Raw genomic sequence first — 10,947 nt, 5'->3', positions numbered from 1 at the left:
GGGGGGGTACTGACGGAGGCTCACCGACGGTGTGGATGGGCGTGCGGAAGGGCAAAGGGAGGCCCAGCCGGCCGTGGAACAACGGCAGGGCCACTCTCAGCAGCGGCTGCAGCGTTTCCTGTACCCTTCGCACCCACGAGCCCGGAGGGTTAGGGAACTGCTGAAAGAGCTCGTTCTCCCCAAAAGAGAAGACAGGCACCAGGGAGGCCCTGGGGGAGCAGAGGCACGCCTGAGTACAGGCCCGGGAACGCGCTGAGCTTTTCCCCCATAGGGCAGTCTGGGGGACTCCGTCCACCGATCGCTTTCTCACCCGTGTTCCAGCGCCAACTTGACAAATCCCTTCTGATTTCGGATCCGCAAGCTCAGCGCTCCGGGCTTTGCCTCCAGCGACTCTAGGGGCCCTCCCACAGCCAGGACAGCCACCTGGCCGCCCCCAGGATGGGACAACAGATAGGCGGCGCTGGCCTTGCTAGAGGACACCAAACCTGGGGGGAAGGCAGAGCCTGGGGGATCTGACACCTGGGTCTTCCGAGAAGAGAGGAGAGGGAAGTGGGCACTGGGAAAGTGGGGCTAATACCAGGACCCCTCAGACAGGAGGAAGGCTGGTCAGAGGTGACGGCAGGGACTGGGGGTCCTGAAGCCCGGGCTCCCCCGTCTCCTCACCACTACACATAATGTAGTCCCGGAAGAGAGGGAGGTGAAACCAAAAAGGCAGCATGAGCAGGTGCGGCTGGAGGCCGGGGAAGAGGCCGGAGAAGCCCGTGGCCTCTGTGCAGAAGTTGCCGAAGGCCCCGATGACCAGGACTCCGTGAGGATGGAAGCCGAAGAGGTAGTTGTGGGAAGGATCCAACTCTGCGGTTTTAACGAGCTGGGGGGATGTGGGCAGCGGGTGCACATGGTGAATTCGACTTTTGGGGATGAGGACAGGAAGAATCTATTTTGAAGCCCCACCCCCAAACCAGCACATTGTTCCAGGGGGCCCTCACCGAGATGGGGAAGTAGTCCCGGAAATGTCTCCAGATGGCCAAGTTGCGGACCCAGGCAGATCGGCGGCCTCCTGCTTGCGGCGTTTCCCTATCTCCATAGAGCCAGACTAGGTAGAGGACCACTAGGATCCAGGCCCGGCTTAGAGATACAAGGAGCACAGCAGCCAGGCACACCTGGGCTGGAGGATAGGGGTGGGTGCGGGTGTCTCAGGACCCAGGCATTTAAGTCCGGGATCTCTCCCTTGACTCCCCTCTCTGTCCCACCTAATTCCTTCTCACTCCTTCAAGGACCTGGGACATCTCTGCCCTCCCTCCCTCCCTCGTGGTAATGGGGAAGCAGAGCCCCAGGTGTGTGTGTGTGTGTGTGTGTGTGTGTGTGTGTGTGTGTGTGGTAGGGGGGGTCAGGTCCCGGGCTTTAGGGACTCACCCAGCCCCAAGAAGGAGAAGATCCACTGCAGGACAGCAAACACTTGGAGACACCTGCGGAGGCGGCTGGAAGAGGTCTGCATTTTGTAGAGGGGAGTTGCGCAGGGGCCACCATGGGCTCTTAAGCACACCTTTTTTTGGCCCAACCCACTGACCCTGACCCCTGGTTCCTCCCAGTTTCTGTCCCCTTTGCTGACTTACATACTGGACTCTGATGAGCCCCAGCAAGGAAGAGTTAACCACTGCCTGAGCTCATGGAAATAAGCGGGGGTGTAGCCAGAAGCATGGGGGTGAGGATGGTGTTTGGACTTTGTGGAGGTCAGGACCTTCCACCTCTGTGAGGAGCCAGCTAGCAGGTCTGGAAAAGTGGTGTGTGCCATGAATGGCAGGGCTCCTGACAGGAGTGAGAATAGCTTGAAAACCCCTTAGTCACCAGGCCTGGCCCCTAAGGAACAGCCTAGGACTCTGTGGGGGAGGGAAGGGCTTTGTGGGAAAAGCTAAAGATCTGTGAGCCCCTCAAGAGAGAGCTCACTGTGCTGTGGGCATACCCTCCAAGTGGGCTGGGGCCAGTTCTTACCGTCAGCCTAGCCCTCCCCAACAGTGACCAGAGGCCTGTGGGAGTTCTCCAGGTCAGGGAATGTCACCTTTTTAGGAAAGTGACACACATCCCATCAGGTGCCTCTATCACATGCCCTCCTAGCATAAAATACTTTCCCTCCATCACGGTGATTTTTCTGATCAAGGTCTCCCCTAAGCTGTAAGCAACAAGAAGTCAGGTGATGTGTTCACTGCAGCCCCAGTAACTGGTGCCTGGCAGAGGGGAGATGGTTTGTAAATGAAAGGACCCATTGTAGGAGACAGGATAAGCCAGCTTCCAATGCCCAGGACCTATCCCTCAGGCTGGCACACTCTTTTCTGTCCCACTCATGCAGGCTTCCTTGTCCAGGGAACTTACAAGGAGGCATTTTCTTCTGTCCCTGCTCAGTCCACTTCCGTCCATAGGGCATGTGACGAAGGTGGTGGGGATCAGGGTAAGATGGACTTAAAAGTCTGGCTAGAGAGATGCTCAGTACACATGGTAAGGTGACCTACCCACTCAAGTCACCCCCCTCTCCCCCAGGTTTCATAGGGCAAGTTTTCCTGGGAGTCTGGGCAGGAGGCGGATATAAGGTGTGGATGGCAAGTGAGGTGTTGGAGGCAGGAAATGTCCTGGGACAGGTGAACAGGCCTGTTTGGTTTTTAAAAGGCTTCTGTAGGGGAACAGTTGGGAGCTAAATTCAGGAAGGTAGGCTGGTGCAAGGCTGGGAAAGGCCAAGCTGAAGGGTTGTCCTCAGGGCTTCTCAAGAGGTCTCTGCAAGGGCTTGATGACCCTCTAGAGGCTGAAAGCAAGACCTGCTCTCAGGAGGTCTCGCCTCTTTTCCAAGGCTGCTTCACATTTCTCTTCTAGGAAGCTTTCTTAGAATGACCCACCAGAGCTTCTTTCCTGATACCGCCCAACTCAAAGCTTAGCTCCCCGAATCTGCAGCAAGGCCTTGGCCTGCCTTCCCTTATAGGACACGTGCCTCCAGGGAGTCTTCCTTCCCTGCGTACTATCCCTGGAGCCCAGCTCAGGGCTATGCCACCCTTCATGTAAAGGAAAAGATGCCATCAAGTGATGAGAGACTCAGGGAGAAGAGTGAAGGGGCTGGCTTTCATCTGAACCTGACAAGGAAGTCCTTTTGGTTTGGCCCTTCTCAGGCACTTCCCCATCTCAGGCAATAAAGAGCAGTGAGAAATGGGACCCAGGGAAACTCCCAGGCTTCCATACCATTCTCATATTCTGCTTCTGCCTTTCCCTCTTCTCTATTCTTTTTCTTTGGAGTAACTTCAGGTCTCCCTCTACTCTGGGTGGCAAGAGGGGTACAGGGTCAATAGGTAGATGAAAGACGACACATGGACTCAAGAGTTATAAATCCTCCTTTATTGGGAGGGAGGCTGAGAAACAATAAGTTATCACATGAGGAACCCCGCAGAAGCCCTCTCCTCATGAACCCTTGGGAGCTGAGGAGAGGGACAAGGGGGCTCCAGGAGCTTCCTGAGAGGACTCTGTGTGTGTGTTTGTGTGTGTAGGGGATGAGGCGACACATTCAGTCCCAGACACACGGAACATACACTCAGGAAGCGAGGAGCCAGATAGACCCCCAGAAGGCACAATGGCAGGAGAGGTTTGATAGAGTGGTTGAGTATCACGGGTCAACAAAGGACACCATGATGTAGCGAGTGCCCCTTGTGGTGGGCAGCCCCTCATGGTAGTGGGTGAGTCGGCCAGGGTGCAGGAGCGCCCACCCCTTCCGCGGGGCTGACACCACGCAGTCATAGCGTAGGAAGCGGCAGCCACCTCCCTGGGAAGGGAAGAAGGGGACAGAATGGGAGAGTGAGCAGACATGGGGTCTGGGGGTAGGCAGACACAAGGGCATGAGAGGCAGACCAGAGGGATAAGGGAGGGGGGACATAAAGGGTTTGGGGCGTTGGCAGATAGGGAGACACAAGAGGAAGAGGGAGGCAGCCAGCCTGGGAGTGATCCCAGAAAGTATATCAGCACAATAACTGGGAAATGTGCAGAGGGCAGGCTGGGAGCAGGGAGGGCAACTGAGGGCTGTGTGCAGGGTGTAAGGGGGAGGGATACGGGGTTTCAGGAGAAAGCGCGTGCGTGCGTGCGTGCGTGCGTGTGTGCGTGTGTGTGTGTGTGTGTGTGTGTGTAGGGCGCCAGAAGCTCACCTCATAATCCAGGCCCTTGTGGTTGAGGGCAACGTTAAGAGTGAAGGTGGATGAGTCGTGATGTGGACGCAGAGAGGGCTGTTCATCTGGCCGGTAGCGGACTACAAAGTTCATCACTGCCCGAGTCTATGGGGACACGAGGAAAGAGGCTAGAGGGATGGCCGCAGGGGCAGGAGGCTTTCTAAGGAAGTGACAGCCCCTGTCAAGGAAGGGAGAGTGTCTGCAGGGGTCAAGCAGGCTCCCCCAGGGCTGCCCTCCTGTAGTATCTTTTTCCACAGGGCCCCAAATGCTATAGGAGCTGCAAGGGAAAGGGAGCTGCAAGGGAAAGGGTGCTGCGTGGAGACTTCCAGCTGGGATTGGGGTGTGGGAAGGTGGAGGGGGCAGGGTGGCAGAAGCAGTGGCCCACCTTGGTGTGGTAGCCTGGGAACAGCCTCTCAGTCATGGGTCCCACATACGTCCTCAGCAGCTGCAGCCACTGGTCTTCATAGCCCACCTGCTTCATGTGGATATCCACAGTGGGCACGTTCTCGTAGCCTCCAGCCAGCCTTGAGTCCTGTGGGCAGCGGGCACTGAGCCCCTGACAGGGCAGTGCCAGCCTCCCTCTCCTCTTGCTCCCAGGCCTGAAAGCCAGTGTTCCTTCATCTGGAACAGTCTCAACCACTTCTCAGCTTGACTTACTCCTATGGGCCCTAAGTCTCCGCTAAGATGTCATCTCTTTTGTGAAGCCCCTTAATCCTCCTTTATCTGGGCTAAAGGTCCCTCCTGTGGCTCCCTTGTCACCTGGGCTGCTGCTACTGACTCAGCCTGCACACCCATTGATGTACCTGCACTGCCTAGGTCAGTGGCTGGCATTTAGGACCTGCCCAGTAAGGATTTCTTGAATGAATGAATAAACAAATGAATGCAGAGGTGCCTCCTGAGGCCCCCTCCCCCTTGGGGAGTCCTCTCTGTTCCCACTCTCCTGATACCATTTTCCCTCCATCAGACCCAGCACCTCCCTCCTTCTTGTACCCTCAGTCCTTCCTGTCCCAGCCCCTCTCACCTCATGCCGGCCTCCTGACCACTGGCCGTAATGCTCCATTTCCTCCACTAGCTCATCACACATTTGGTCTGACAGCAGAGGGAACCAGTACACATCTGGGCACGGCTGAGGACAGGGCAGGGGAAGAATAACAGAGCCGGGTGACACTCAGGGATCGGCAGCCAACAGAGGCGAGAAGAAGCAGGGAGAGAAAGGGAAACCAGGAGATGGGAGAAGCTAGGGGAATGGGGATCTGAGTGTGGGCTGGGCCAGGAGAGGCTGGGCCAGAAACAGTGGCTAAGAACACAAAACAAATGGCAAGAAGGTCCTGCAGCCCCGGTTCTGGGAGACTGGTTTTCAAACTTTACAAAAATGTCATTTTGCCTATAATACCAATATATCCAATAGACAAGAGGCTCACTGACTAATTCAGGGTGTGAGCTGAAAGGCTTATCAGCCTTTGCCTTCATTTTGCCTGAGCAGAAAATCCTAAGGCATCTGGAGGAAGTCAGTTTGGAAACCACTAATTCAGGTGGTGGATCCAACGGGTAATGGTCATCAGAGTGGTCAGGGGTCCTGCGTGGGGCTCACCTGTTCCACGAATCCCTCCCCTTCAAGGGCCCGGCTATAGTTCTCGTGAATGTACTGCTCCTTCCAGTCCTGGGGGAGAAGGGGGGACAGGGGAGAGCACCTTGATGTATGTCCTCTTCACTTCATTTGGTCCAATCCAGGAAGCCCCAGGCCCTGGACCACCCCCCTCCCACTAATAGCAGATCCTGCAAGCTTATGTGTGCCCTTGTTCATCCTCCTATATTGAAGGGCATTTGCATTCTGAGCAAGGGGCCCCCCATTTACCAGGGGATTATCGAAGATCTGCCAGAGGTCTGGGTGCAGGTGGTCTGTGTCATACCGGGAAGTGGCCAGGAGATGGCCAAATTCATGCTGATTGCTGAGGTGGAGGAAGATGCCCTGGAGTGGGGGGAGGGTGTGAGAAGGACACACGAGATGGCTGCCTCCTAGCACCCCTGCATTGGGCCTGACTGCCCTGCTCACCTTGTCCCGCAGGCTCTTACAGAAGGCCATGTCTGGGTCAGTGTCGCTGCCTGAGAACACCTCCCTCTGGGGCAGCTCTGTCCTCAAGGTCTCCCCCCGGATCACATATGCCTGGGAAATGTAGGGCACATTCCACACGCCCCTGGAGGTATCCACACTAGGGTCAGCTAGGTGGGTGGCCCCCAAGATTCTGCCCAGTTCATCCTGGGAGCCCCTTCCCTCAGGGCATCCCACTCTCTGAGCCAGGAGCCCCTCTCACTTTCCCTGTTATGCACTGCCAGTCATAACCCTCTCATGTCCAGTTCCACAGTCAGTCCCTGTCCCACAGACACATCAGAACCCTGAAACTGGGGCCTTGGGTGAAGGTGCAGGTGTGTCTGTTCAGGCCCATGTGGGAGGAGGTGGAGGGCTGCAGCTCCAGCAGGACTCACATTCGCTTCCGCTGCACCAGTTCCACATAGTCCTCGGAGCGTGCGTAGTACTCATCGGGGCTCAGGGCTCCCCAGAAATTGGACCATAGCTTCCCGTGGCGGGACAGCATGGGTGCTATGACCTTCCTGTGAACAGGTGAGGTGATGATTGCACAAGGTGAGCCCTATTATCAGGGAAGCAGCTGGGGGCTTCTGGGGGACTACTGTGGGGCCCTCTGGCTGAGCCAGGCAAATGACCTGTTCTGTTCAATGAGGATGCGCAGGGTCTGCGGGTTGGTAATGATGGCATCGGCGTCCAGGCTGAAGTAGAATTCACACTCAGGGTCCTGCCGACAACTGTCCCTAGAGGTGGCAGACCAACAGACAAAGGAGTTGAAACTGGAGCAGGTAGGGAGAGGAGAAGGAGAGGACTGCAGAGTGGGTGGAACTTCCCCTCACTCCAGGACCCCAAGTTCTCTAGTCTGTGTGAGAGAGGCAGGAGAGGGACAGCACCTGTGGTGGCAGCACTGTGGAGGCCATAGAGAAGCTGGATGGTGGACGGAAGGGAAAGGTGGTGTATTGGGAGGCACCCTCACCCGTCCTCCCCGCCCACGGCTCACTCACATGGCCATGTCCCTGGCCTCGCCTGGGGTCAGGGCCTCCTCTGGCCCCACCAGCTTCACAGTTGAGAAGTGGTCCTGGAGCTGGGGCCAGGAGTCTGCAATGTGGGGCTCATGGTACACCTCCTGCAGATGGGGGGAAATGGGCAAGTGCTGAGAGAGCAGAAAGGATGGTGCCTGAGGAATGGGAGGGGAAAGGTGGTGAGTGGACAGGGTGTAGGAAGCAGTCTGGGGTGGGGGGATGGGAGTTCTGATCAGGGCAGGGGCAGGGTCCCTTGGGAGGGCCCATAGGGAGAGGCTGCCAGGGTATCTTACATTGTTATGCATGAAAAGGGTGATCCTATCAGGGGGATAGTCCAGGAGCATCAGCTGCTGCAGGAAGCGAGGCAGGAACGGAGTAGGTTGCTCCACAAACACAGCCAGAAGCACCCGGGGGGGAGGCTGGAAGATGCATGACAGGGCTCAGAGGAAAGCCTGGGGCCCCATCTGGTCTGTCCTCTACAACCCTGCTAGGTTTGGGGGGTCCTCAGGAGCTTTGCCTCCTATTGCTGCCTAGCATGTTCTCCCTGCACCTCTTGCTTCAGTGTGTTCTCCTGCCCCACCCTGGCACCCCTCCTCACCTGCCCCCCCGGGAGTGTCCTCCGGTCCCAGTCGCAGAACCCACAGCCTCCCTCAGGAGTCCAGCCATTGGGAACATAGTTTCCCAGGTAATTCAGCTGGAGCTGTTAGGAGAGACGAGGAGAGGTTGAGGCAGAGGAGTCCAGGGCTGGAGGTCAGGTAGACAGACAGGGACAGGGCAGGAGGGAAAGCAGTGGACACTTAGAACCTCTCCTAGCACCTCTGCTGCTGGGGCTAGGAGGACCGGCTGCTCAGAAGGGCTGGGGGAACCCAGGGACTGGGTCTCAGTCTGGGGTAAGGATAGGAGCTGGGGTCAGGACTGACTAGGGCAGGGACTGTGGGGCCAGCTGGGATAGGGGTAAGGGACTAGGGCTGAGGGTATGAGCCATTGGGGCACCTTAGTGGGACCATTCCCATGGACCACTACAGGAAGCGTGTCATAGGCCACATTCCGGATACGCACACGATTCTGCTCAAACTTTAAAACCACCTCATCTGGGGAAGAAAGCCAGACTTTAAACTCCCTTCCTCTTGAAGCTGCCAAGCAGCAGGTGCTTCTAAATATGGGGGAATCCAGGCTCTCTGCTGCCACCTGGGGAGCTCCTCCACTTACTATCTGTGTGACCTGGGCAAGGCACCAGCCCCTTGGAGAGGCAATTTCCTCATCTGTTAACAGGTGGATAACCACAGACAACCCCTTTTGTAGGGCTGTTGTGTTAAATGAAATTAACGAAGTAAAGCCCTGGGCCCAGGGCCCTGGTACACAGTATGTTCCATAGATGTTGGGTATGACTGCCACTGCTTTTACTACTGTTAGCACGGTGCAACTTTATCTACCAGCCATTCAGATATTTGATATCTGAAGTTGAGATAAAGGTAAGTTGAAGACCACCCCAGTCCCACCAGGAGCCCCTCCCTAATTCAGGACCCCAGCAGCCCCTTTCATTACCCCTTCTGGTTGCCTTTCTTCTCACCTAATGCCCCGTTGAGGTTCTGAAAGATTCTGGATTTATGATCCAGATTAAGGCTGAGTTTCTCCTGGATGGGATGAGAGGCGGCAGTTAATTCAAGAGGGGGTGGGACATCATTTCTCACTCTTTTCTCTTTACATCTTCCCCAAAGCCCCTTTACCCCTTCTCTCCCATTCAGCCTGAGGTCTGCCACCCCCACAGAGCAGCAGGTGGCCCCACCTCTGTCCCCCCTACCCTCAATCCTGGGTCCAGGTAGAGTCGAGTGTAGAACAATTGATCATCATCGTCATCCTTGTACTTCCACTGTCGGACAATTTGGTGTATGGTGGGGGCAAAGCCGATGAACCCTGTCGGGGGAGGGGAAGTGCTGACTCCAAGACTCCCGGGGTCCCATGAACCTGTCCCCACTCCCTCTCTGGCCCCCAGGCACCTGGAATACTCCATACCCCACCACTCTTGGCCTCTCTGCCTCGGGCACTCTGCCACTCACCACCAGAGTTGAGGAAGCGCTTCCCCGTGCCCACCTCAGGGTACTGCTCTGCCAGCCCCCACTCGGGCCAGCAGAAGCCCTCTGCTGAGAACAGCAGGTGGCTGCCACTTTGGATGAACTTCTTCAGCAGCTCTGCGGGGCTGCCAGCCAGAATCACATCATAGCTGGCAAGGAAGGGGAGGATGAACAGGACAGCTACTACGAATCTCAGTATCCTCACCCCCTCCTCCTGTTCACCTCTCTGCTTTCTCGCCTTTACCTGTCCACAAACATGATGACCATATCCTCCTGGTCCGCATGTTTCTCCATTTCCTTCTTTAGCCACCTGACCTTCTGTCCTCCACCAACTGTTCGGGCCACATCACCCCCTCGCCACTCCTCTCCCAGGCCCAGAGTCTGTGGGGGAGATCCGCCATGCCAGGGAGGGAATTCAGCTGGCCAGGCTCACCGTGGGGTCCCAGGCATCCAGCCCTCAGCCCACTCCTCCAGCTGGAATCACGCCCCTCCTAGCAGCCTTGAGCGCATTCCTCTCCTCACCCGCACTGTGTAATTGAAGAACTCCGCCGAGCGCAGGAAACGCCGGTATCCCTCCGTCTCGGCTGTGGCCACGGTGATCACCAGCAGCTTCTCTGTCACCAGTCGGGAATTGGCATTCGAGACCCACTCATCCAGCTCACTGCCCCACGCGCTCCACTCACGTAGGCCCCCCTCCCCCTCCCTCAAACTCTGCTACTGTCCCTTACTTTTTTCCCATTCCCTCTTAAACTCTTCCCCCGGGGAAACTTGGCTCCCAGTGACAACGGGATAGAGTTACACCCAGGAATTCGGGGTCAATTCGCACGGAGAGACTGGAAACCTTAGTTCAGAGTGGGGAGTGAACGGGTTCAGGCCCAAGGAGCGCGCTGGGCGTGGGAGAGGCTGGCTGCCCGCTCCAAGCCCCTGATGGCATAACGTCATCCCGGATTCCACTTGGCCCACCCGGGGGTCTCACCTGGGTTGACAGGGTTGCCGCCCCGGGGACGGTCGGAGGCCGAGTCCGCAGGAGGTGGCGGCGGCAGCAGCAGCAGTAGCAGCAGGAGCCGGAGTCCCGGGCTCCAGGAGGCCATGGCTGGAAGCGGGCCGAGACAGCACACAGGCCCGCGCCTGGATCCCAGCTACCGAGCGGGACTTTGGAAACGGGACTGGGGCTGCTATGCGGACCACTGCGAGGAAGAGTAGGGTTGGGGCTCCGCCCTGGAAAAAAGGCGTAGCCGGAGTTACAGAAAACTCTAGATGCCGGCGCCCTAGACAAGGCGAGGATTGTCTTCAGGCGCCGGCGCGCGGGCTGTGCGGAGCGAACTGAGGGGGCTCCGGGACTGGAGGCGGGAGAGGGGCGGGGGCTCCGGCTGGCGATCGCGAGCAGAGGACTTTGGTCAGAGCCAGTCCAGCCCACCGCCCGCCTGACACAGGAGGAAACAGAAACCCGGAGACGGGAAGTAACTCCTTGCGGGTCCGACAGGACGCGGAGGCGGGCCCTTGCCTCAGCCATGCCCAGGAGGCTGGGCGGAAGGCTGGAGAGCGAGGCGGTTGGGGGCACGCGGAGCGGGGACGAGTGG

At 57.5% G+C, this 10,947-nt stretch overlaps 2 protein-coding genes across 3 annotated transcripts in view; both read right to left on the bottom strand.

The window, feature by feature from the left end:
* The window catches only part of LOC109385007 (2-acylglycerol O-acyltransferase 1-like), a 3,330-nt gene extending 1,128 nt beyond the window's left edge, over nucleotides 1-2,202 (bottom strand). Inside the window, exons 1-5 of the mRNA XM_019646839.1 lie at nucleotides 1,414-2,202; nucleotides 987-1,165; nucleotides 664-868; nucleotides 311-485; nucleotides 25-209 (exon numbers count right to left, since the gene is read on the bottom strand). Coding sequence (XP_019502384.1) covers nucleotides 25-209; nucleotides 311-485; nucleotides 664-868; nucleotides 987-1,165; nucleotides 1,414-1,495 — 826 coding nt within the window. The 5' untranslated portion in view covers nucleotides 1,496-2,202. The remainder of the gene's footprint in view (nucleotides 1-24; nucleotides 210-310; nucleotides 486-663; nucleotides 869-986; nucleotides 1,166-1,413) is intronic.
* A 1,148-nt stretch (nucleotides 2,203-3,350) lies between these two features.
* PLOD3 (procollagen-lysine,2-oxoglutarate 5-dioxygenase 3) lies at nucleotides 3,351-10,790 on the bottom strand. Of its 2 annotated transcripts, XM_019646912.1 has the most exons (19): nucleotides 10,344-10,787; nucleotides 9,890-9,981; nucleotides 9,612-9,748; nucleotides 9,353-9,516; nucleotides 9,097-9,209; nucleotides 8,866-8,929; nucleotides 8,289-8,386; nucleotides 7,894-7,995; nucleotides 7,589-7,714; nucleotides 7,278-7,399; nucleotides 6,912-7,016; nucleotides 6,675-6,800; nucleotides 6,244-6,385; nucleotides 6,046-6,159; nucleotides 5,782-5,850; nucleotides 5,212-5,316; nucleotides 4,576-4,722; nucleotides 4,170-4,295; nucleotides 3,351-3,793 (listed from the first exon to the last, which is right to left on the bottom strand). In XM_019646912.1, exons 1-19 carry the CDS (start codon nucleotides 10,456-10,458, stop codon nucleotides 3,638-3,640), a joined length of 2,223 nt encoding a protein of 740 aa, XP_019502457.1. In that variant the 5' UTR covers nucleotides 10,459-10,787; the 3' UTR covers nucleotides 3,351-3,637. The 2 variants fall into 2 exon arrangements, with proteins under 2 accessions (XP_019502457.1, XP_019502456.1); XM_019646911.1 differs by having other exon boundaries at nucleotides 6,046-6,385; nucleotides 10,344-10,790.
* Nucleotides 10,791-10,947: the final 157 nt, after the last annotated feature.

Source organism: Hipposideros armiger, unplaced genomic scaffold, assembly GCF_001890085.2.
Source record: "Hipposideros armiger isolate ML-2016 unplaced genomic scaffold, ASM189008v1 scaffold_107, whole genome shotgun sequence".
NCBI lineage: Eukaryota > Metazoa > Chordata > Mammalia > Chiroptera > Hipposideridae > Hipposideros > Hipposideros armiger.
The sequence above is the reverse complement of the archived record's forward strand: the minus strand, read 5'-3'. Positions and strand labels throughout refer to the sequence as shown.